The sequence below is a fragment of the Nelusetta ayraudi genome, unplaced genomic scaffold (assembly GCF_046127955.1).
Source record: "Nelusetta ayraudi isolate G7.1 ecotype Tasmania unplaced genomic scaffold, CSIRO-AGI_Nayr_v1 ptg000006l, whole genome shotgun sequence".
NCBI classification, from domain to species: domain Eukaryota; kingdom Metazoa; phylum Chordata; class Actinopteri; order Tetraodontiformes; family Monacanthidae; genus Nelusetta; species Nelusetta ayraudi.
Window position 1 is genome coordinate 3,214,960 of NW_027466056.1, and position 26,440 is coordinate 3,241,399.

Sequence of the window (26,440 nt, forward strand, 5' to 3'; positions counted from 1 at the left end):
TCACCTCCCTGTATATATACATGCAAACGTGTATATATATTTATATATGTATGGATATATATATAATTTTCATGACCATTTACATGGTAGATTGTCACTCAAGGCATCAAACCTATGAATGAACATATGTGGAATGTATATGTATTAAACAAAAACGTGTGAAATAACTGAAACTAGTTTTATATTTTTAGATGAATCTAGAATAGCCACCCTTCATATAAAGTATATCTAACATAACATCTTTATGTACTTAACATTTTTTTTCCTTTGCCACATTAATCCACATATCTTGGTCATATATTTGATGTCTTCAGTGTATCTACAGTGTGGAAAGGAGTAAAGATAAAGGAGGAACAGGTGTGTCCAAACTTTTGACTGCTGGTGTAGATATATAAAACATAGACAATCTGGATGGAGATGTAACATCAGCGTTTGTGTCTTTAATTTCCATCTCAAACAGGAAGAACACTGCTGGCTTGCAGAACATTCACTCAACACAAGTCAACATTTGCTGCAAAAGATAGTGGAGGAGACAGGGAAAAAAAAGAGGCCCTGTAGGGTGAGAGTGAACACAGGACCTGCAAGAAGCTCTTTCATCATTTGGCTTTTACAATCCCTCGCCCCCTGCCAAGCTGGTGATTTGAACATGTTAATATTTATATTTTTCCACAGAGCAACGGAATAAAAATTACACAAAAAATTAAATTAAATTAAAAAAATGCTCTGGATTTTAAGAGTAACCGCAAGACCTTTTCAACTCCATTGACCAACCACATTTGAAAGGTGTGCAAAACTGGTAACAGCAAAGAAAATGAGAACACAAACACGCACACTTTTGGAAAACCAATGGGAAGCGTAGTGTTGGAGGTTTCATGTTTTCATGTCACAGTTGTGTTGGGATGGCCTTCCTGAGGAAAACAAAGCATTCAAAAAAAGAGCGAGGAGAGAATACGTCTTGGTAAAAATGGCTTATGAACAGAAGAAAGGTTGCTCCAACGCAAAGAGAGACCAAGAAATAAACTCAACAAAAAAATCAACTTACAAAAACAAGATAAAAAGAGCTTTAGAGATTAATTTTGTCCATGTTTGCAGAAACATCAGAACCTGCGACGTTTGTTATTCGGGCCATCAAAGACGCCCCCTACTGGACTCCCTCGGCCAAAGCCTGGTGCTGCTCCGACCTGAGGGACCATCGGCGGCTGCTGCTGCAGCTGCTGCTGCTGCTGCTGCTGCTGCAGCTGCAGCTGCTGCTGTTGGTGCAGATGTTGTTGTTGTTGCTGCTGTAGATGTTGCTGTTGCTGTAGTTGTTGCTGCTGCTGCTGCTGCTGGTGTTGTTGTTGTTGTTGTGGCTGCTGCTGCTGCTGTTGTTGTTGTTGTGGCTGCTGCTGCTGCTGTTGTGGCTGCTGCTGCTGCTGTTGTTGTGGCTGCTGCTGCTGCTGCTGCTGTTGGGGCGGCTGCTGCAGCTTCGGGGACTCGACATCGGGCCGGCCAACCATGGGTCCACCCTGGGGGTACCGGTCGTTGCGCTGTGGGAGGTCCGATCCGGGACAAAGAAAGATTGTTGGTCAGTTGGTCAGCCCTGTCACACCAGACGGAACTAAAGACACAGTTTGGTCACGTGATAAGTTACCATGGCGCCGTTCTCGGGCATCAGCTGGGTCCCCATCATGGCCGGCCCCTCCGGGCCCCTCATGGCCATCATCTGGCCCTGGCTGGCGCTGGGCCCCGGGGAAGCCTGGTTAAAGCCATCTGCAGGCCCAAAACAACCCACGTGTCACTCAACATGAATGTTTATGATACATCCTTCCTGTTTGGGCTGCATTAAAGGTCCAGTGTGTAAAATTTGGCCTGATTTATGATTTTTATATTGGTAAAAGCTTAATATACTGACCATAAATATCTATAGCAGTACAATAAAAGTAATTTGATTCTACCTTAGCTCATACATATACAAGAGTATAGATATATCAAGGCTCTTGCTCCCGGTTGGCTGCCGCCTGGCACCACCATATTTCTAAGGAAGCCTGGTGTGGACAATCCAGCTGACTGACGGCGCGTTTCGTAATTAAGACGACTGCTTGTATCAAATAAACCAACGAAGAAGAAGGTGGACCCAGTATCCAGTAGTTCAATCGCAAGCTCAGGAAGGGGAGGGGAGAGTGAAAGACGTTGCAATCTAAAATGTAACTACTGGATGTCGCTGTTTCTTCTTCAAACTCTCCAAATATTGCACCCTTGACCTTTAAAAAACAAAAACCAATAAAAAGCCACTTTAGAATCCACTGGGCTCCTACCTCCCATGTTGACGGCTCCACGAGGGCCGAGCTCGCCCCCTCTCATCTCCTGCTCTCTCTGCAAAGAGTTGGAGAAGAAGAAGAAGGCCTTCGGTTGAATAAACACAATTGTTGTTTTGTTTTTTTAACTTATTGCCTGCGCCGCTGTCCCGCTGCCATTTGATGTGGATTTCGACAGCGCTCACGTTGTCCATGTAGTTTGGTTTGAAGCCCTCGGTGTGCCGCCGCAGGTCTTCCTGCTCTCTGTGTCTCATCATCTCCTCCTCTCTCCTCCTCCTCTCCTCTTCGTGCCTGGAAAAAGAATCCCGGAGAAAAGACGTCAGTCGACCGTCCAGGACAAGGCGACGATGACTTGACTTTGCTCGCTCACGTGCAAAAAGTTGCATTACGTTAACGGGACTGCGCAGCTGTGGGAATCAGTTGCCCACCTCATTTCTATCTGTTTTCGCCTCTGCAGCTCCTGGTTGCGGAGCTCCTCCAGCCTCCTCAGCTCCTCCTGACGCCTCATTAGATCTGCGAAGCCCGGGAATGGCAGCGTGAGTCAGAAGGGAAGTAGGAGGCGAACAAAGAAGTCGACGTTAGTCTTAATTCGATGCAACAGTTCAGAGTAGCTGATAAAAGACTATAGCTGTGTTTCCATGACAGTTTTTTTTCAAAATAAAAGCAATATTTCTAAAATTTCAACACAGTACAATTGTGATTTGTAGGTGGTTCCATTGAATGGTGAGAAGTGCATAAGCCGTAATTCTCGTAAAATCTCGTCCCACAAGAATTTACGAGAATTACGTTCGCTTTTGTTTGTTTCCATTTGTTTGCTGTCAAGAATGATTGTTAAATTTTTCTCTTTGATGACTTGTAAAATCTCCTCCTGCGTCCAAACATAACACGCAATTTTCACTTGAAGTGAACTGCTCACGTGACCCCGTATGTCACGTCCGCTGATGTTTAAATGCAAGAAAACTGTCTCTGACTGACTCTTTTGGGATAAACCTCTGCATGGACACTTCTGAAAAAACACCTCATAAGAGCGTAAAAACCTTTTAGCCAAATCTGAGAGGCTTTTCCAAGTTTACGTGTTTCCATTACCAGTTTTCTATTGGCATATTTAGGTTTTGTGCAATTCTAGGGGGAATTAAAAAACGCAGCTTGTGACTGCACTGCTACCTTGTCTCATTAGCATGAGCTGATGCTCATGCTTGGCCGACTCCAGCTCAGCCTCCAGCTTCTCCTTGGCCTCCCGGATGTTCTTGTCCACCTGCTCCCTTTGCTGCTTCTCCATCTCGTGCAGCGCTCTCCAGCGGGACGCATACTCAAACTCAAACGTGCCCGGCTGAGCAAAATGGGGCGTCTGCTCTCGTTCCCTTCGGGCAGAGTAAAAAAAAATGATAATAATCTGAATATACTTTTTTTATATACCCATCTGAGTGTGCAGACTGATGGAGAAAGACAGTGCCTACTTGTAGTATTTGGGAATCTTGTGCATGACTTTTTCAGGAAGTCCATCCTCTTCGTCAAAATGCTCCGAGGGCTCCACGATGGCTGGACAAGGAGTTCTGCAGGAGGAACATTTGTTTTTTCTTTTGAATGCATTAAGAAATAGGAGTGGCGAGGTCAGGCATGGGCAAACTATCGCCCGGGGGCCAAATGTGGCCCGTTATGGTTTCTAATCCGGCCCGCTGTACTTGTAATAGTAGTAAAATAGCTGCATTTCATCAATGTTTTCAGAGTCATTTCAATAAACAGCTCAATACCGTGGGGCTACAAGGACAGATATTTTGTTGTATAACACTTTTGTTCATTTTCAAAGCACAGGGCTGCGTTGAGGCTGCAGGCGAATCTTGATTCCAATCAGATTCCTTCTCAAATCTGACTGTCCACACTGAGTCCAAATGGGTCTGGCTCTGCTCAGACTTTGCCACCTTATTGACCCATCTGACAGGTTGCTGTAGCAACGACGTCGCAGCGGAGGCGTCGCCCAGCGCATGTAGTGCATGATGTCATATAATTGCGACAGCGGCACTTGTTGCGATACATGGCCTGGAGCTTGGCTTGAATGGAGCTACTATATCTCCCCACAGACTGATGAGCCAATGAGTTTCCTCCTCTGTCCAGGGGCTGCTGCTGTTTTCTACTTCTTCTGTCTGCTCCATTACGTTACAGCTCCGCACCTGGAATGTCGCTCTCTGTGCTGGCACACTGGGTCTTGCGTGGCCGATCGGCGTGTTTGGAGCCGTTCAGACTGAGACGCATTTGTCCAAATGCGATTTGAAACTACCTCCTGAAGATGGTTTCAATCCATCTTGCCAAAACCGTATTTCATGTGATTTGTGACTGTTCAGACTACAGAAGAGCAATACGCTTTCAATCTGGATGGGCTAAAAATCTGATTTCGGCTGCCAGTCTGAACTTGGCCTAAAGCATGTTTTCCTACATATCCCATGATGTATTTTTTTTTAACTCCTCTGAGGTGGGTCACCAAAACACCATGTTCTGGCCCCACCAGTCAAAAGCCAAAAGTTTGCCCAGCCCTGCTCTAGGTTCACATTTCAGTCTAAAAACTGCTTACGTGGTGAGCAGCAGCGCCCCCTCTGTGCAGCGCTCCAAGGCCTTGCGGGCCGACACTTTGTTCGCAAACTCCACAATGCCTTTCCCCGTGGGGTGGCCGCGGTCGTCCGTCACGACAACTGCACGTTCCACTGGTCCGAACTGGGAAAACGCCTGGGGGGGGTGGAGCAAGACAGATCAGGGATTAAAAATTTCCAGAAGTCCTCATAGGTACATCAGACAAACGCAGGAAATGTCAGAGGTTCACCTGTTCCAGCAGCTCGTTTGTGACAATGGGCAAGAGGTTCCGCACTTTGAGGGCGGCGCTGTGCGTGGCGAAACGGATCCTGATTGGCCGGTTACTCGAGAGCGTCCCGTCCAGCTCGGCTTTGGCGATCTCTGCCAGTGTCCGCGTTTCCTGGAATTAAAAAAGAGGAAACATTTAAGAAGAAGGATACAGTTATTCACACCAGGATGAAGGAATGCTTCTGCAAATTTCGTAGCATGAAAGCAAGGTCTTGAAATATTATTGGTAGTAGTACTACTACTGTCAGCGTTACTTCCATGGCTGTTCTTCTCATACAAACTCAGTCAGACACTTGCTGTGTAGACCACAGATTAATCATTAATACACGTAACCAAAACTACATTACTTGAAGCTGTACACTGCCAGTCAAACGTTTGAACACACCTTCTCATCCAATTTTATTTTAATCTTTACAACTTTCTGAAGACATCAAATATATGAGCAAGATATATGTACCGATGCGGCAAAGAAAAACACGTTTAAATAACTAAATATGCATTTTATGAAAGGTGGTTATTTAAAATTTAAATATAAAAAGTGTTTGAGTTATTTTGCACTTTTGATGTTTCCTACATAATTCCATGTGTGTTCATACGTAGTTTTGAAGCCTTCAGTGATAAACTGCAATATCAACAGTCATGAGAATGAAAGAAAATACATTAAATGCATAGGTTGTGTCCAAACTATTGACTGGTAGTGTGTGTCTAAGTATTATCATTATTATAATTATTGACAACGTTACTTTCATGGTTGTTCAAGACACGATGTGACCCGATTAATCGTTAATACCGTATATATAACCAAAACTACATCGCGTTGAAACAATTATAATCCTCTCCCACTAGAAACACAGAATTAGTGGAGGTTCAACCAGCAGTGGCAACACCGGCTGTGACTTGATCCAGTCAACATGAACACGCTGTCAGGGTGATTCGCAGCGGTTTTTCTATCATAGAAACATCGACGTGATGCATGCTAAAGCTAACGCTTTGCTGTGTGTTTACGTCCATTCAGCTCAGCTTGAGCAAGAGGGGGCTGTCAGCCGAGCCGATGCTAAGCAGCTAGCCTGCACCTGCTTGAGCTACAGTGGGTGTTTTTGTTGTTGCGTGGAACGGTGACAAAACCAACGAACACAAACTGCGTTACGAACCAGGCGAATTAAGCCGAAGCCCCGCTCGCCGTTGACGAACACCTCGTTGACGTCGCCGTACTTGGCGAACATGTTTTTGAACTCTTCCTCCGTCATGCTCTGCGGCAGGTTGCCGACGAAGAGCCGCGACCGCTGCGTGAAAGTCTTCTCGCCGGGCTTCCGGAAGCTCCTCAGGTCAACGGTCATCTCGGCGGGGCTCTTCTCGGCTGCTTCTCCGTCGTCAGCGCCCTCCTCCGCCGGCTGCTCGGCCGGGGGAGACTGCTCGGACGGCGGCGGCGGCGGCGAGTCGCCGTCTTTGTTCGCCGGCGGCTGCTCCGACTCCGGAGAGTCTGTCCGCCTCTCCGGCGGGGGCGAGCCGTCGCTCGGCGGGCTCCCTTGCTGCTGCTGTTGCTGCTGCTGCTGCAGCTGCGTTCCGTTATCCATGTTCTCCCAAAAAAAAAAAAAAACCGTTCGAGCTGTTCAGGGGGGAAAACAAAAGTCGAACGTAGCCGAACGAGAAGTAGCTCGAGAGTCTGTGCAGACGATGCACGCGCGTCCTGAATTTCAAATATGGCGACGGTTGCGCGCGCAACTAAATATTGTCATTCTGTCACGCGTGTGTGGAGCAAATCTGGACACCCAGTACGAATTAGGCAACCAACGGCACCTACCAATATATTTTCTTTTCATACATTTTACATTTGTATAATATTTTTATATTTCCAATTATATTCTGTATATTTGCATTCATTATTATTGATTTAAACGTTTTATAATAGCGAATGCTCTCATGCTACGCTTGTGGGCGTTTGCTTTTTAAGACATTACCGACAGGAGCGCAGTATAGGTACAGGTACATTAGATTCTTTCAGTTTATTTTCAGTTTATTTGCGCTTTCACAAAACAAACTTGTAATTTCACTTCCGAGCTGCCAATGCAGACATCCTCTCATACGAATTTGTATTTTATTATATTTTATGTTTGTAGAATATTTTTATATTTGCATTGTATTCTTTATTTTAGCATTCATCATCATTAATGTTTATAATGTTAATTTTAATGTTTTATAATAACGCATGCTCTCACGCTACTCTTGTTTGCGCTTGCTTTTTGAAGATAGTAACCACAAGATGGCAGTATAGGCACAGGTACAGTAGTTTCTTTCAGTTTATTTGCACTTTTACACACCAAGTGCAAAAAGAACTTGTAATTTCTCTTCCAAGCTACCAACGTAGACGTCACCTCCACCTCCCTGTTGTCAGAAATGCAATAAGAATCACAGGTGTGAGACATGAAAGAGGTGTGAGACCAAACATGGGGAATATTTTTATGTTTAATTTTGTTTAAAAAATAGAGAGCTGTGCCTGTTAAAAGTTATTGAAGTGTAATTCTTTCTTTTAAATAAAAAATCATTGTAAAATAACAGTCTGCCTTTTTTGCGAACACCAACATGTGTCCTGACTGATCTCACACATTATTTCTATGGACAGGGCCCGGTGTGCTGCTGAAAGCTTCTTCCTCGACAGACTATAGCCATCTGTTCAGATTTTTATAACACATCTGTGTGCATGTTTCAAATTCCTCTGGCCAAGAGGCTCAAGCATGAGGGCTTGTTGTCCTTGTCAGGGTTACTGGGAATACCCAGTCAGGCCAGAGAGCCGCAGGCCTGTCATGAGACTATAAGTCAGCCTCATACGGTGCACGCCACCCATGTGTTTCTACACCAAGAATGTGAATACGCGTCGGATTTGGTGCAGCGTTGCAAAGCTGGAGAGCATCTTCCCGTGAATTGCTTGCACTTCTAATGAACGCTCGTTGCGCTGCAGAGTAGAAATTTGCTCTTTGATCTCTTTTGATCCAGTGCCCCTAAGCCTTTATTTTACATACGAGGCACTGATCTGGGTGCTAATGAGGATGTATGTGGGTTAAACATATATTGTTTGCGCATTTGCAGTCACATGAGGCGGGAACCAAATTGCTGCTGCCTCTGCCAGCACATCTATGAGAGTCAGCAAGGAGAAATACGTTCCTATGAGTGCAAATATTAGGTAGTATAGTATAGTATGTGCCCTGCGATGCACTGCCGACTTGTCCAGGATGTACCATGCCTTCGCCCTATGACAGCTGGGATTAGGCTCCAGCAGACCCCCGTGACCCTGAGCTCGGGAAGAAGCGGGTACGGAAGATGAATGAATGAACAAGTATCGTATGTGTGTGCATTTGATAGTAAATATTATGCTGTCAAACTTAAAGCCGGAATTTAATTTTCAGTACAGTACTACATTAAGTTTTTTGTTTTTTTTAAATTAAGAAAATCTTGAAAACTATCAGCGTCTTCATGTGGTCTGGATCTTAAAGGACCCACAAAATAATATTATGAAACAACAACAAATAAACAAACAAACAACACTTCCTGACCATATTATTGTAAAAGTTCAATTCATGTTGTGATATTTGCTTCATTAGTGTCATTAATATACAAACAGACAAACAAACAAGTATTAGCGATTAAATAAAATAAATAAATAAATAAATAAAATAAAAACACACACACAAAAAAACTAATAAAATGGAAATACTGAAAGAAAAAAAAGAAAAAACAATTTGTCTTGGCCAGCCAGCATTAGTCCGCCAATATCCCGAGTTCTATTACCATGACAATAGCGCGCGCTAATGGAACCATAAATCAAGCCGGACATTGTTACTGGTCCAGCTGCAGCGCCGCTAATGGGCACGATAGTGACGTCACGGCGACGTTTCAGCCCTCGGTCTCCTCCCTCCACCTCAGTGTGCAGTAGTAGTAGTGGTTCAGCGCTGCTTTATTTCCCGAAGAGTCTCCTGCAAGCTGTTCGTCCGAATAAAAGCCGGTAAGTTCGTTTTTAATTTTAATTTATTAAAAACAAAGTAAAGTCGCCCGTCCAAATGAAACCAAATCACGCACAAGTCGGTCCAAGAAGTGCGTTTTTTCTCTCTCGCAAAAGCTGAAAGAGAGACGCTCCAGAACGCAAATTGGAGACTAATTAAAGGGGACGTGAAGTCAAAGTAGCCGGTAGTGGTTCCAGTACAAGGTGCGTCTTGTTTACGGGCGAATATGCGAGCGCCTTCTCACACCGAGGTGCCGCAGTTGTGCGTTATCGCGCTCTGCAGGCGCGTGAACACGCCTTTGAATTATTAAAGACGCGTTAATGAATGTGCATCAGACACAAACTGGTGGTAACGCAAATTCACTGTGTAGATCTTTGACATCATAACATTGCTTATTTCAGTGTTGCATGGATGATTGCCGTTCTGCCCCATAACTCTGCACACATAGAGAGCTACAATCTTTGTGGAACATTCAAACGTGCACAAAATCAGAGTTTTCTTGCAGATTTTTTGAAGTCAGGCACTTTATGAGAAGAGTGCCATGAATAAAATTCTTCCCAGTTTCTTCTACTCCAGTGAATCTATAAAACAAAACAAAACAAACAAACAAAAAAAACAAAACAAACCAAACCAAAAACAAAAACAAACAAAAAAAACTGATAAAGGAGGAGGTGTGTATCTGCGTTTGAAACTTAAAACTCTGCGTCCAATTAAAGATAGCAGCAGTGCACCGCAGTGCACCGGGCCTTATCGGTCAGCGGTGGAGTGTAAAACAGCCCGCGACACAAGAATTCGCCAACACCTCCTGTCATCTCTGCGGCTCACTTGTGGATTTTCGGTGGCGGCGGTGTTGTTGTGGCAAGAAGTTAAGCCCCTGCCATGTGTGTCTGGTGGAAGGGGCTGAGCTGCTGGAGGCCAGCCTCTCTTCAAAGGCAGGCAACCCCAGTGCCTCCCCCCTGTCCACCCCACCCTGGCGAGAGGGGAGGAATCTTTTTTTGGGGACACGCACATGACCAACGTCCAGCAATGCAGCTTTAATGTTTGTAACGTTTTGGTTTTTTTCCCTTTGAAATCCAAAAAGCATCTTTCTTTTCTCCCCTCCTTCTGAAGAACCTAAGATCCAAATTGCTCATTAGGCATGAAAGTGTGATATCTGGTGACCCGCGGCCCTTGGTGGGCAGCCATCTGGCCCGACCTCTGGGGTTTGAGAGACACAGACGGGTGGATGGACACACAGGAAACCCAAAAGAGTGGAACTTAAAGAGCTCATACGGACAATTAAGTCTGGTTTTCGTCACTTTTCGTTGCGTCTGCACAAACCTCAACACGGCGGCTGAACTTGACTTATTTATAGCGCTGGACTCTTAGGGGCCTCAAGCCGCCTTATCTCTGGTATGAGGAGGTCAAGGGCGAGGGTCATGAGTCAACAAGGGTTTTTTAAATATCATATATTTTACCTGAAAATGCGGGAGGTGAACTAGCGGCGAGCTAAAGCGCTCGCCCTCAGTCGATGGTTGCGCTCGCTCGACTGTGAGAAAACTTTGCCATCCCACAACTTCACATCCGCAATCTGCATACTTGATCCCCAGTCGTCCGGGGAGACTCCTTCAGATTCTTTTGAGGCCCCCGCTCGGCCTTTCTAGCCGGGACCCGGAGGAGTCGGTCGGTGCCGATTGAACCCAGCGTCATGTAAACCCTCTCCAGCCCTCTTCACCCGTTACAGGGAGCTATTGTGGCTAATCCCTCCCCGACACTCCTGCTCCTCAACCCCTCAAGTACATGCGAACTTAGCTTTTTTTTTCCTTTTGGGACATGGAGCACATCATTATTACGAGCTGATGCTGTAGCAGAGAGCGCATTGTGCTTCTTGAGCACCCGAAGCAGTCCAGAAATTGAGCGCCATATGCGCGGACGCTTCACGTGTTGTTGAAGTGGCAGAAGTGGGGCGATGTGGGATGGAGTGTTGTGCTGTCTGTTGGGTTTGCGCGGCGTGATGAAAAGTTGTCTTGGTTTAGTTTTGCGATTTTGGTGATTTTAAAAAAGGAGGAAGAAATCATTTTTTGTCACTTGTAAAAAAGGAAAAGAGGCAAAGTGCAACACTTGAAATTAGCGAGAGAACAAAACAAGTCTTCATACTAATGGAAGCATATATGTAAAGGTAAAGGTAAACCTGCTTATTCCTGAGTTCAGTGGCGAAGGCAGGGTGACTCCCTGAACAAGTCGCCAGTTCATCGCAGGACCACAAAGAGACAAACAACCTTTCACACTCACATACACACCTACGGACAATTCAGAGTTTCCAATTGATGTCACATGCATGTTTTTGGACCTTGGGAGGAAGCCGGAGAACCCAGAGAGAACCCATGCAGACACAGGGAGAACATACAAACTCCACACAGAAAAGTCCCAGGCCCAGAATTGCACCCATGACCTTCTTGCTATGAGGCGGCAGCGCTAACCACTGCACCACCGTGCCGGATACCAAACCAACATTTCACAAAATCGCTGTCAAACTTGAACTAAAATTCTCAGAAATCAGACTTACAACCTATTTTTTTTGCAGGGGGAGGGGCAGGGGCGTTCATAAAATATTTCCACATTCACCGCCTCATGTGTGCTGTACAGTACAGGATAACCGTACAGTACGGGCGTTTTTTCCGCCTGCGGCACAGACCGGTCTTATTGGGGCGTGCATAACGCAAAACAAACAAGCATTTACAACCATGCCGCCAGCCCCCGGGGGGAGGGGGGGGGGTCGCTGGGTGGGGGAAGGGGGTTGCAGTGTAAAACAGAGTCAGAGCGCATCGGCGATATGGCGGTGGAGAAACCCACAGATCTGAGAGCAGCGGGAGACGAACCAGGTCAGGCACAGAATTCACAGACGTGACATCTTGGTGGATGGAGAGGAAGAGGAGGAGGAGGAGGAGGAGGAGGAGGTAAAAAGGAAGAGGAGGAGGAGAGGAGGGTTGTGTGTGCAGTGTGAAGGGAAGACCATTGTTTCTAATTAGGATTTTTTTTTAACAAATAAAATTGAGATGACCATAATAACCTGCTTCCTTGGTGAAAGAAACACCAAAGAAAAATGAAGAGTGCTCGACTCAAGCCAGGTGTGCATTTTTTCCTTCCCATTAAAATTGTCTGGATTTTCGCGAGGCGGCGGAGGGGGAATGTCCCCTCTTAAAAGTCGATTTCTTCTGATGTCCGCGTCACAGGATCACTTTGAAGAAAGAAACACATGGTGGGATGTTTGGCGTCCGAGAAAAAAAGAATCATTGTTGTTCCATTCTCAAAAAACGATGCACAAAAATTGATTCACAAAGACCATTTTCCCTCCAATCCCCAACTGTCCTGATGAAAAATGTTTTGAGGATGAGGGGGATCCTTCCTGAATTCCTCCGCAGAGTCGGCACCATGAAAGGATTTAACCCGCTGTAAGCCCCTCGTAGCCGGCGGCTGGAATTTTATTTTTTAAGCTTTAATGTGTTTGTTTTTTACGACCTCTTTCTTTCTATTGCTTTAAAGCTAAAGTGGCACCGGCTCGGTCGGCCTCAGATGGCAGCCTTGTCATTAAACCTTGAAACGGATAACTGCGACTGTTGAGATGAAAGGGACACACTTGATTGGATCAGGCCCCTTCGGCCTGCTGTGTCTTTATTTTTATTTTTTTTACTCATTTTTTACACTTTTACTCATTTATTAGACCAACACGATGAGAAAAAAAAAAAAATCCGAAAAAAATTGAGGTTTTGCAAAGGGAATTCCAGAATCATGACTCCAAAATCCCTTTAAGGTTACACCTTTTTTTGACACTTCTTTAAGATTTTGACCCACACGCATGACTTCCGTCTCTCCGGGGGCGGTGTGTGTATCTGTGTGTGTGTGTGTGGGGTTTCATTTCCTCATCGAAAGGGCCAAACAAAGGGCCGCTTATTAATGGGGCAGTGAATCTTTTGAAGCCGAGTGGAGGTAGGATTCGGAGGTTGGCGCCGACCACGGCGAATGAACAATGGCACGTCGGCGGAGGAACGAGGCATCAGGAGAACGGCGAGCTAATGATGAAATCTCCCTCAGGGGGCGAAGGAAGTCATGGTGGGGGGAAGCTGGGCGGGGGGGGGGCGCTGTGAAACATAACTCACGCTAACGTCAGAGGTGACCCGGGGCCCTAATGGATGATGTCTTCACTCTCAAATGGGCAGAAGACTCGCTGCGGGAGGGGGGGGGGGTCGCCTGATGTCGTCTGAATAATGAAGCTTGCTTGCTCGCTCGTGCTAGACCCAGATTCTCTCGTCCTCACACTCTCCTTCTCGGAGAAAAATAGCTCCGGTTTGTTTTACGTTCTTCTGTTTCCATCCACGGTGATTTTAATTTTTAAATTGTTTTCATTTTTCTGAGAGGGGGCAATCGGAAGAAGTGCATGAAAGCACCCTGGAGCGACGATGGAGGCGTGGCCAGTGGTGGCCTGGGTGCTGCTGACGGCTGGCGTTGCGAGCTGGCTGAGGGGCGTCCAGAGTCGGGATTTCTCTGCGATGGACATCATCACGCTGCATCCCTCAAGTAGGCACCCTTATTATTATTTTGATATTATTATTATGATTATCATGATTATTATTGTTATTATTATATTATTGGTACCAGGGCTGAGTACTCTTGTACTTGTAAAATATGTGCCGATACCACAGCACCGATACCAGTTGTATATGTATGTATATGACAACTTTGTTAACTTTGTGTTTGTACTGCAGCAGAACTTGTGACAGTTTCCCGCATGCTCTAGAAAGTGAATGTTGTTCAAATAACAGAACAACTGTGAAAAATTAAACCAAACTCAAAGTGATTCCATAAAGTGTAATGGCTCTAAGTACTCAGTATCGGTATCAATGAGTACTGAAATGCAAGTACTGTAAAAAAGGTATCGGTGAATCCCTAATTACTATTATTATTGTCAAATTAAAAGTTTTGTTTTCGATTGTACCCAAAAATGAAAAAAGAAATCCTAGCACTCTTACAAGTTGTTTTATCTTTTCATTGCAAAGATGCTTCAGCTGCCTTCTTCATCCAGATAAAACAACTTCCTGTTTGCAGACGGTTCGGATAAAGGAAAGAAAATACACAGATTTTCCGACGCAGGCGACATCTGTCACATGGGGCGCCGACGGGCTCAGCAGGCTTTGCTTTAATTGCTGCGCCGCCTCAACTGCTAATCACCTCCAATATAGAACAAAGCTAATGCCGCGCTAATGAAAAAAAATGTGAGCGAGTCGCTATCCAAGGCGCACACCTGCAGCGGGTCTCTGGGATTTGGTAAGGGAAGACGAGCGACCTAGCTCTCAGAGATTAGCCGAGTTCAGGTATGCGGCTCAGGGACGGTTAGAAAACTTTACAGATGGAAAAAATGTAAAACATAAAGCTGAAAGCCAGACAGGAATTTACCCACACACACACACACACACACACACACACACACCACCACCCACACTGTAAAGGTGAACTCGGGGTCTCGCTCTGATCCGTGACACCTGGGGAGGAGCAGGTCGCCCCCCTGTGGCTGTCAGCAGCATGGGGCAGGGTTCAATAAAAGGGAGGAAGGTGTAAGCGGAGACTCAACCGGGGACGAGGAGATAATCAAGCGCACCTGTCATGTGACATCCCCGGGTTATTTTGCCAGGGTCAGGCTTTTCCAGCCTCCTCTTTTTACCCCCCCCCCACCCCTCCTTTTAAGCCTGAACAGGAAGACACAAAGAGGGATAGAAGAGAGTGAAAAGGAAAGGGCTCACGGTCACCCGCAGGTAATGTTTCGACAGGTGCACCTTGCGGCCGAAGCCTCTTCTTCTTTTTCTCCATCTTCTTCTTCTTCCTCCTCCTCCTTGGCAAAGGGAGATAACGGAGCTGCAACCCAACACCTCCTCTTTCCCTCCTGCAATAATAAAAAACCTCTCGCTGACCTCCGGAGGCACAGCTCTAATCTCCATCTAACTCTGAACTCTGCAGCTACACCTCATCCCGGTGCCTTCAAGTGCTTCACCTGCCAGGAAGCCGCAGACAACTACGAGTGTAACCGCTGGGCTCCCGATGTTTACTGCCCCCAAGGTAAAAATGCATGCATGTGTTACTATGAGAAAAAGCTTTCCTGAATCACAGCGTTGTGCGATATTTTTCTAAAGAAAGAAGTTTCTTGTTTCCTGCTGAAACTGACCAATCGGTGTCCTTGTAGGGGTGAAATGGGCAGGCTTTTGTTGGAACGTAGGCAAGAAAACTGCAAAATTGGAGATGTTTCATCGGATGTTTCCACCTGAAGCAGTATAGGATGCAGTATATACTTAAGGACACAGTTTATTCGGTGAAAGTAAAGTGAATTACAGTGAAGTTCTTGCACGCTAAGCTAAGATAGAAAGGCTAGATTTTTTTTTTTTTTTGCAAAAAAAAATTAACCAAAGCGTCAAAACGATACCAAACTGAGTGACTGTCAAACAGTGCAGTACACCATACAGTATGGTGCGGCCATTTCCAGCTTTATCCTGCTCTTCCTCAGCGCGCTGTAATTACTTTTTTGTCGTTGTTGTTGTATTTCTTCCAGATACTAAATACTGTCACACCCTCCACGTGATGGACACCCACGGGGACAGCGTGTCCGTGACCAAGCGCTGCGTCGCCCTGGACGACTGCCTGCTCGCCGGCTGCGTGGAGGTCACCGACGGCGGCCACCGGGTGCGTTGGAACAGCGCCCCCTAGCCCACCTCCCCCCCAAAAAATAAATTGATGAAAATCTACAACTCGCTGACGCTCTGGTCTCATTCTCAGACGTGCTCGTCCTGCTGCGAGGGCGACATCTGCAACATGTTGGTGCCCAGGAACGAGAGCAGCGCCGTCTTCTCCTCCACCTCGCCCCTCTCCGGCTCCGCCCACCACCTCTGCCCCGCCCTGCTAAGCTACGCCGCCGCCATTATCCTCCCCGCAGTGGCGCTCCTATGAGCAGCCCGGAAAACTGATCATGACGCTCGGATTTTAAATTATTCTACACACTTCCTGTTTGTGACGACAATTATTATTATTTTTTTTTATCTTTGTAATTTATTTATAATAAAGAGTCAGTATTAGTGTAAGCTTTTTTTTGCATAACCATGCTGTGGCCTCAGTGTATTTGCATTTTTTATATATTAAATTGCTTTTGAAATTCATTCTCGTCTCAATTTTTGGGGCAAAAATCTTTGAAAAGAGTTCCTTTAACTCTGAGGGTTCAAGCTGAAGGTCAGGAGTCCCTGTGTTTCGCAGTGCATCTGATCAACCACTAGTCTAAATATGCAGTATATAATTAATGTAGAAAGTTAAATGACTATTTCAAAGGTCACTTGGCTCAAAAGACATTAAAGGTGAGATTCTCTCAAAAAAAAATTTTAAATATAAGAATAAAACAAATTTGAAGTGTGTTTTTGTGAATGGATGGTGCTTCTAAAATGAGAGGGTCTCACTCCATGTGGGGCAGCAGCACAGACACATTTTTTTTTTTTTAAACAGCTGTTTTACTTCAACCGAGATAAAAGTCTTCACATCTTTGTGCAACAGACAAAAACAATTCGATATCATAATACCAGAGCGTGAAGGTTGTCAGCGGCTCACATGAAGATCCAGCTGCCAAAAATAATTTTGACGCGAGGGCGTGGCCCTCGTAAGTGTGTTTGTTGCCTGAGCGCCTTTTAAAAACAAGGCAAATATAACAATAATAATTATTTTAAAAAAAAAAGAAAAAAAAAAGAGCCTTTTTAAATGTGCAATCAAAGCCCTTTTCAGGGGCTCCTTAAAGCCTGTGGCAGAGGGCGAGCACAAGCGTGGCGTCTCTCGCCAGTCAAGACCAAAGTTCCGGTCTTACATTAGAGTTTCAGTCCGACTTTGTTCACAGTACAACACGCTGTACCCACACTTAGCATACGTCAAACCATAAATAGAGGCCTCCGGTTTAGTAGAAAATCTAAAAAGAAAAAAAAGGGGGGGGCTATTCATCCTCGTCACGTCCGTTTGAAAGTCCACGTAGTCTTGCGATGGCGGCGCTGTGGGCCGGCGCGTTGGTAAAAACCGTTCCCACGAAGAGCGGCGCCCCCTTCAGGACGTGCCGGATGACTGTGCAGGAGCCGGACGCTTCTATGTGGAAGCCGAGGTGTCTCAGGTTCTCCTCCGTCTGCAGTGCTGTTTGGCTTAATGGGGACGCGAAGAACTGCAAAAGGGAAGAAAAAAACAAACAACAACATTAAAAACGTTGTATTTTAAAACATCTCTCAGTTGTTATCGAAGGCCTTTGTAGCGTCCCTCACCGCCGATCCGGTCGTGGGGTCGATGAAGTCCGCCCAGTAGCCTGCCGTCCACAGGGAGAAGCACATCTCCTTGGCGCCGCTCACAAACTGCAGCGAGGAAAAAGAAACAGAGGTCGACATCGTCAAATAAATCCAAAACACAAAAAAAACACAAAAAAAGGGTTTGGAATTCGACGGTGCCGACCTTCTGGAGCTGCTGCTCCTGGTCCGGCTGTGCCGCCACTGCTGCCATCGCCACCGCCTCCTCCTCCTCCTCCTCATCGCTCTGGCCGCTTCTTTGTGTCACCGTCACAACTGTGATGGCGTTGGCGGGCGCCGAGGGGAACAGCGGCTCCAGTTCTGACACATAAAACACAGGATTGACCGTCGGTGAAGCCGATTGGCTCGTGTGTTTTCGGGTGAACTTAACGTGAGCCGCTGCCACCCACCTTTCCTCAGGAGTTCCGGGCAAGAACTCACAGCACAGTCGGTTCCAGCCGGGCTGAAGTACTGCTCGGCCTTGTGGACTCTTGTCGATATCGGACCCAATTTGTCCTGGTGAGACACACACACGCGTGCACGTTGAAGGCGACAGTGTGGATTTATTGAGAATGTACGCTTTGGATGAACACACACACAGACACACACAGACACACACAGACACACACACACACACGAACACACACACAACTTACATGGAACTCGTTCACAAACTGCGCCAGGATGAAATGATGCCTCTCGGAGCTGCTGGGGGCTGTCAGCACGTCAGGCACCGTCTTTCGGGGCGGCGACTTCTTCTGTTCCGTCACGCCCTCCAGGTGGCAGTCGAAACCAACGTTCCCAGGGAGCTGAAACCGTTGATCCTGAGGTCCGAACGGTCCCATGTTCTCGTCAGGCCACACGGTCCTGGGGCCTGGTAGGTAGAAGAGCAAATACATATTCAGCTGATGATGATAACAGCCTTTTCAATATCCAGATATGTTATCTAAACCCTCGCAGGAAACACTTGATTAGGTATAAAGCAAAACATTTACACTGGCCAGGTTGATGGAGACCAGTCTCACCTGAGTCTGTGGGTGATACAGTAACATAGGGCTCGTCTGAGCTGGCAGCAGAAAAGGTTCTGGTTCTGACCACGCGGAGGGCCGACAACGCCTGATAGGCTGCCGCCTGGGAGATGACGAGGCGGCCTCGCCCACACAGCACCTGCAATGACACCGGCTGCTGTCAAACACAGACAATATCTGTGAAGGGTCTCAGTCATCCAGGTCTTCTTAAGGTAGAATTGTTAAGTTAGGGCAACGCCTCTCATCCGAAAGGCTTCTTCAGTTCTAAAAAAGGGGTTGGAGAGTCCCAGGTACGTCTTCAAGATCACAAGAACAAGTCCAGCTGCCCTAACTTAACTCTTCTACGTCAAACAAGGACATAAACTTCAGCTAAAGCGGAAAGGTGGGTTAGTTTAAGATGAGAGGAAACATAAAACAGACCACGTAAGCAAATCACTTTCACATATGGGTCAATATCACTATAAGGTGCCTTTGAGACTTCCAAATGTCCCCCCAACAAAGCAGAGATTTTCCATTTAACTTCACATTTATTGTATTAAGTAGATGTTATGCTGTTAGAAATGCATGTTGGTCAAGCTCCCACACTTTTTATAAATGAACTGCAAGCAGACAATGTACATGCAAACCGCAAAATATGTCAACCCTGTCATGGACAATTTCAAAGTAGAATAAATACATTAAAATTACATAGTGATTATAAAATGTGTATTTTCAGAAAGCTATTTAGTCATTTTCTCAACACTATGTTTTAGTTAATGGGAAAAGTATTTGGATAGTTGTGAAATTCTGGCAAACTATTTGTTTCTCTATAAAATCAGCGAGAATCTCTTCTAAATAAAATCTAACAACAAATATATCTGGTCAAACTTTCCAACAATACTATTTGGCCCTAACTTGTTTATAAAGGAATCACACAAAGAGTTTGCTAACTTATGAAAATATATTATATATATTTTTTTGAACATGAAAATAACAGAGTGGACAGTAACATGACAGGGTGGACCTTTGGAACTCATACCTTGATAAAGACAATTCAACATATTCCTGTAAACACCTTAATTGGGAGTCTGTATAGCATGTACTGTTACAAAATGTCTGTAATAGCTGTTGAAATACATGTAACATTGTCAGCATGTGGCCTAAACTATGCAAATGTCCTTCCTGTTATGAACCATGTCCACCCTGTCATGGAAGGATTGCTGACAGGGTGGACAATGACAGGGTGGACATTTTTGACTAATATTAGCATTTAATTAGCACACGTGGACCTTACAGCTATCTAAACGATCCAGTTAGCGAGAGGACTGTGTGCTGTTTAACACATATATTTTGAATTTCTGAAAAGTTTTTATATCAATTGATATTTCACCATGACAGGGTGGACATGTTAAGCTTGACAACATCAAACTACACATCAAAAATTATGAAAATTACAAAAAATAAGAGTAAATATTTACTCTGCAACTAGCCACTGTTTCAGTCTCCATTGAAGAAAGGCAAAATGCTGCTTGTGATGTCACTGAAAACATCATTAGGTTTCGTAAAGGGGCAGTTAGCCCAAAATGACGCAACAGCGTGTGGGACATGCCAAAATCATGTACATCCAAAAGAAAAAAATGGTAAAAAAAAATTAAGTAAACACATTTCAAGAGACATTATTGTACTGATGTGTGTGCAAACCTTTGGTCACTTATAGTAAGACTTCAGAGTTTAATTATTCTGCTGCATTTTCATGATGACTGAGTTATTCTGATGGGGACACCAAAGGCACTTTATAATGATATTGACCCATATACCACGTGCTTGAACGCAGCTGAACACAATGATACATACAATCAATACCACACAGAAGAATTAATGCCTGTCAAAACAGTGATAACATCCTCATAGGAGTCCAGACCTTGGCGAACACATGGAAGGTACAGTTAGCCCTGGACTGCTAATAACACATGGGTGACTATGGAGTCTCACTTACGCTGCTGGACATTTTCTCTGCTTCTCCGTCTTCTTATCTGCGGGCACAAAAGAGCGACGAATGAAGATGTGAAATTCTGAAATTGGAGCAAGTTGACGGCTCCTTTCCAGAGATAAAGGTGTGCTACCCAGACCTAGCGCATGCTAGCCGACCCGGCATGATGCAACAACTGCGTGGAGAGGTGACTAACGGCAGCGAAATCAAGTCGGAATTGTTGCGGAATGTTTAAACGTGCACTTTGCAAAGGTGTTACTCTTACCGGGGTGTTGACTGGCGACGGGTCAACCGCGAATGGGACCGAGGGCTATTTGACCGGCTAGCTGGGCTGTGCTAGTTTGAACACGTCGAGCTCAAATCAGCTGACACCTTGTTTTGACAATTTCACGTCGCACCACGTTGACCGCAGACCTTCCACATGTCACGCAACTCTATGCAAGCACGGGGCACGTAAGTGCTCCTCACAAGACGAGGCCGTACGAGCGGACGGAAGCTGTCAACTTGTTTGTTTTTTAACCAAAGGACATGTTGTTCTTACCAGGAAAGTGCACGTCCGCTGCTGCGCTTACGTAAACCTCACAGGAAATGACGAGTGAGTGTTGCGCATGCGTAGTTTGCTTAAGGCGTACTCGCTCAACGGCATCAAAAATATTTTTGTTCATGATTATTGTTTAAATTGTGTATCTCAGTCAACAATTCTAAATAGTATATACATTTCTTTTATCTTTTTTATTTTATTTTTAAATTTATTATTAATACACAATACAGCAGATTTTACCGGCTTCCGCCCATTCCATATTTCAACCACGAGATGGCAGCAGACAACATCTAATAAATAATGACAAACATAAAAAATCTCGCTGCACTTCTCTGCACGACATGGCCTAAAAGTCCAGTTCTTAAAGCAACTCTAGGTAACTTTTCGACCATAAAATTATGATTCCAAACTCAGTAAAGCGGTAGATAAACGATTAATAGGATCAATGGTGCCACCTCGGCAGCGAGAGGGGGGGGGTTGTGCCGTCTTTAACTGCGCTGTGTAACTTTCACGCACGACCCGGCACGCCTTCCTGCCTTACATATAGGACGAACCACTTTACGGCAACGTCACACGTTTATTTAGAGGCGGTCTTAGCCAGCGGCCAATTGGATTTTTCATCATTTCAACTTGCAACATAGCGGAGCCAGCTCGGAAAGGAAAGAGGGTTTTGTCTGAGGAGGTAAAGAAAAGGAAGAGGGAACATGATTGAGCACAAGCCCGGACTCAAATAAATATTGCATCAGCTTACACTCAGTGGCGTGAGCTGAGAGAGGAAAAGGGGTTCAAAACTGACGGCGACCTAGCCTTGATGCTTCTGCACGTTGGCTACGACGTTATTGTCAATGTCTGTTTTGCATTTCGTATTGGTGTTTTTCCTGAACACATACGAGCGCTCCAGCTAGGCAGCTATTTGTATTTTCCCCACATCAATAAACTAGCGCTGCAGCGTGTTTTCTTCGTCGCTTCGCCTTTTCCACCGGATCAATGCGACGTTGCGTCGTCTGAACAGTTGTTGTAGGCATTACAGCTACACGAGTTTATAACCTGTTGTAATATTATAGCCATACACTATCCTTGTTTGTGTAATTGTAGTTGTCTGTCACGTTCAAAAGAACAATATAACAATATTTAAAACAAACAAACATGTAACGCATGTTACTTTACCTTGTCGGTGGACATATTTCCAAGCGATTCTTCAGCCGGCTGTGTCAGCAAACCCACGTGAAGGACTGGTATTTTTCCTCTTTACGACACCGGCACAGAGTATTTGCGGTTCTCAACCAGCAGGGAGTAGTAACGAGTCCAAGTTACCTAGAGTTGCTTTAAGCTTGTGATTATTGTGCATGATTTTAAAGCTTTTTTCAGAGACGAATTAAACGTGAATATTATGGGAAATGGCAATAATAGTATTAAACGCTATGCAGATAATGCACTCTGCGGCATTTATAAATCTAGCGCACTGGATTAAGTCACTTTTCAGAACAACTCACATGCTGCTGCTCTTTTTTTGTGTGACAAATCTAAAAACCTAGATGCAAACAAAAGTAATCGTACAGGGCAGTTCTCGGCCAAGAAACTGGGACGTGCTCAGCAGAAATCCCTTCGCATTTAATCGATATAGCTTTTTTTTTTTCTTCTTTAAAGTAGAATGGAAGAATTGTCCGGGCAGTATCGCTGCTGTCAGAAGGACAAGGCCAAGGACGGCTGGCTGAGAGGAGCATTTTGCAGGCGTCGACACATCTCCTTTAGCTCACTCGGGCCAGGGAGTGATGGACACTTTCCCTGAGCTGACGCGATATCTCGCGGGACTTTACCCCGGGAACACAACACTGAGGCTATTAAAACATTGCAAAGCTCTGCTGTGAAACTCGATGGGACAGTTTTAACAGCAAGCCACTATTCCGCAACGTTTTCAGCCCTCACGGGAGGTACACAAACACACGTACGGACGCACACAAACATCAGAAAGTAGCCATAGCCCATAGCATGACTTTGTCACCTCAGACACTCCCATTAGCGTCATTGGTAAGCAGTGATATGAGGAATAATCTTTATCGTGGGTTTTCATAAAGGGCCACAGGTATAGTATGTGAAAATTGTGACGATTCCTCAGCATAAACGGAAGAGAAAGCCCTGTTTCCTCGATTACATGAAAGCTTGCTAGCCATAGCAACAGCAGCTACGGTTGCCGGGGCCATTGATATATTCTTTATACAACACTATACATTATATTTAATATATTTAGTATGTAATATTTGTACAACAATAAATATAGACTCGGCCAATATGGCGGCGCGGCAATTTCCTTCAAGTGTCCACTCGAGGTACTGCGCCCCAAAAGGCCAATTTTTCTCATCGAAAGCAACATGAAATACATATATACATACACACTGTACATACATACACACCTGTAAAAGGATTGATGGTACACCTCTGAACCAAATCATGAACTTTTGATCTTAACACCGTTTCATTTCAGACTAAAATAGACAAGGGACAATTTTTTTAGGAGTATCACATTTTTTTATGATAACTTTTTTTATCCATCTTCTTATTATATGAATTGCAGTCAGAAATTCCATGGTTTCCTTCTTACGTACAGTATTCTTATCCTGTTTGCAAAATGTTTCTACGTAGATGTGGCTGCGCAGGCTCATCGCATCGTATTTATCATTTATGACAACATAATTATGTTTCTTTTTTTCAGACAAAATTACACAAGGGGGGAACCTTGTTTAATAAATATCTGTTTGATCAATAAACGCTCAAAAAAAAATTCCATGTTCATAATACATTGAGCGTAATCCTTTCCTACGTACATATTCCCTCGTACGGAGAATGTTTCATTGTTGATAAAAAAAATAAATAGTCACTCATTTTAACCGTATGTCATTGCATTCATACGTCATAGTGATAGCATCCACATCAGCGTCCGTAGTTATGCGGAAATTACGTTATCAGGAACTATAGGCGGAGACCTCAAAGTCCATACTGACAGTAATAAATAAATAAGTAAATATAGAAGTGTTTGGTAACCTGTCCCGCCAGATACAGTGTTTTCTCTATTATTTGGATTTATATTTATTGCATGCATTGATGAAGGACAAACAAACAGATTAAAGCACAGACATTTTATGGATTTTATGTATGTATGTATGTATGTATATATATATATATATATATATATATATATATATATATATATATATATATATATATATATATATATATATATATACATATATATATATATATATATATATATATATATATATATATATATATATATATATACAGGTACTACCCAGAATATTAGAATATCCTGAAAAGGTTGCTGTATTTCTGCAATTCAACTTAAAAGGTGAATTTGACATATTATATAAAGGAATAATATGCAAATCAATATATTTCAAGTTTTTATTTCTTTGGATTTTGCTGATCAGGTCTTGCAGCTTAAAAAAAAACCCTCAAATTTTATAATAATTTTCTGAGTTTGCTGATTAAGATTTTCAGATTATTAAAACCACAAACCCACAAAGTTACAAGGAACTGCTTGAGACGTCAATTTGCGTGTAATGCTTAATAAAATTTGTTGGTTTCATCTTTTATGTTAAAGTGCCAAAATAAAACAATTTTTACTTGATATTCTAATTTTTCGGGTAGTACCTGTATGTATAGCTATGTATATATATGTATATATATATATATTTCAGTTTCACACATTTAGGACTGGTTGCCTGTATCAGCACCCCATCAGTTGTGCTGATTCCCTGACTAATGAGTCAGTCAATGGTCTCTTTCCTCAGTGTATTTTAGGAAAGCGAGACTTGCAGGATCCGGCCGCGTCTAAGCCCTAATTGTGTATGTTTAAAGCTTAAACTTGTCTTGAAATCCAATTGATCCCTAGCCCTCGGCTGCTGTCCGGCGCTCACTGTCAGCTCTTTGTTTTCTCCTCGCTCATTAATAAAAAGCTCAGGGCTACTGACATTTGCATTTTCTCATTACAGGCACATTGGCAGCTGTAATCAAACTGGACCCGTCGGGGAGGCGTCGTTAAATACAGGTACGTGTGTAGCATCGCCCTTGAAAGCAATGTGCTCTTCCAGTACTTGCAAAATTCTGCTTTTTTAAAACCTTGGGTGCAAAAAATTGTTTTGCCAAAGAATGTGCAGGAAGCTGGTTTGTTTTGATGTGCAAGCAGCGCAAATGTATGCCATCTAGTATTGAAAATATACCACAGATGTACCGAATATAACTCCTCAATGACTTTTCTGAATTATTAGCATTTAGACCAGAGTTCCACATTTCTACATTACGGTACAATGATTACTGTCAGGACCCAACGTACATCATTCCAGATTAGCTTCTTCGTGCTTTTGGGGTTAATGTTACATTCACCCCAAACACTCATTTTTGTATGTGGGGAAGATTTCCGAATTGACCTCCTTGTAAGTTTGTGAAAACAGAACGTTTTCAGTGGGGCATTGACAGAGTCTGGAAACCCTGTCCTCATTTGAGTATAAACAGGTTGCCGCCACCTCATTAACCGCCACAAACCCCAGGCTGGCGAACAGGATGTAGTTGAGCATTTTGGTGCTCATGCCAATGCTCACAGCGCTTTGGAATACATTTGGAGAGAAAAAAATGAGCACCAGGTGCAATTACGAGGGGCAGGGACTGTCGTGGAACCTCAGGAAATAGCAACGACTGGGGTTTTACCCAAGTTGAATAAAGCCCTGAAGAGATATTGAAAAAAAAAATGCAAGAATAATGATGTGCAACCAGAAATAAAAATCAAAAAACAAAAACGCAATCAGTGCTATCATTTTAACCTGAGAAAACGTGGCACTAACAAAAAGACGTTGATACTCTACGCACTAGTCTGTAGCGATGCTAACTCCCTCTTTAGCACCCTGTCAACGCAGGTCAACATTCAGTACCTGTACAAATCCAAAGGAAATAGTTCCTGTGGTCACTATAGCAACAATAGCAACTATATCGCAATGCCACAATATCCCTAATCCCCCCCCTTGGCGATGGTGCGGGTCAGAAATAACGACGTGACGTTAGCGTTAGCCCCTCGCATCTGATGCTCATTTGTCAGAGCGCTGCGCCGGAAACGCCCCTAGCCATGGTGTCAGTCCCGCTGAACGGTGCAATCAGGCCCCTTCTCTCCAGTTGCTAGCCCTAGGGCCCTGTGGTCGCTAATGAGGTAGCAGTGGGTGTTGCCGCGGCTGCCTTTACAGTGCACGCATATCATTATGCCTAATGCGCCGGGGGGCCCCCTGAGCTGAGCTCTCGCTGCACACGTCTGCACCAGTCAACCTGTAACTGACAGTCATTCAGAGCAGGTCGCAATACCCCTGGTATGTTTCTCCCGGCCTTTTCCCGGACACATCATACCTGAAAACGGCAGCAAAGGCTTCATTAGGAGCCGGC

The 26,440-nt window shown here is 44.4% G+C and overlaps 3 protein-coding genes across 3 annotated transcripts; 1 reads left to right on the top strand and 2 right to left on the bottom strand.

Annotated features, from left to right (window-relative positions):
- Positions 1-412: 412 nt before the first annotated feature.
- On the bottom strand, positions 413-6,846 carry pspc1 (paraspeckle component 1). The gene is made up of 10 exons (XM_076015687.1): positions 6,296-6,846; positions 5,107-5,256; positions 4,861-5,012; positions 3,752-3,847; positions 3,459-3,655; positions 2,723-2,807; positions 2,480-2,585; positions 2,295-2,352; positions 1,631-1,749; positions 413-1,526 (listed from the first exon to the last, which is right to left on the bottom strand). Exons 1-10 carry the CDS (start codon positions 6,716-6,718, stop codon positions 1,098-1,100), a joined length of 1,815 nt encoding a protein of 604 aa, XP_075871802.1. The 5' UTR covers positions 6,719-6,846; the 3' UTR covers positions 413-1,097.
- Positions 6,847-9,050: 2,204 nt separating this feature from the next.
- On the top strand, positions 9,051-16,235 carry LOC142881722 (ly6/PLAUR domain-containing protein 6-like). The gene is made up of 5 exons (XM_076016106.1): positions 9,051-9,141; positions 13,532-13,693; positions 15,128-15,226; positions 15,714-15,844; positions 15,938-16,235. The coding sequence occupies exons 2-5, from the start codon at positions 13,576-13,578 to the stop codon at positions 16,106-16,108; spliced, it is 519 nt and encodes a 172-aa protein (XP_075872221.1). The 5' UTR covers positions 9,051-9,141; positions 13,532-13,575; the 3' UTR covers positions 16,109-16,235.
- A 636-nt stretch (positions 16,236-16,871) lies between these two features.
- Positions 16,872-21,023, bottom strand: mmadhca (metabolism of cobalamin associated Da). The gene is made up of 8 exons (XM_076016100.1): positions 20,723-21,023; positions 20,464-20,500; positions 18,486-18,627; positions 18,117-18,334; positions 17,871-17,976; positions 17,627-17,781; positions 17,443-17,529; positions 16,872-17,345 (listed from the first exon to the last, which is right to left on the bottom strand). The coding sequence occupies exons 2-8, from the start codon at positions 20,473-20,475 to the stop codon at positions 17,127-17,129; spliced, it is 939 nt and encodes a 312-aa protein (XP_075872215.1). The 5' UTR covers positions 20,476-20,500; positions 20,723-21,023; the 3' UTR covers positions 16,872-17,126.
- Between the last annotated feature and the right edge of the window lie 5,417 nt (positions 21,024-26,440).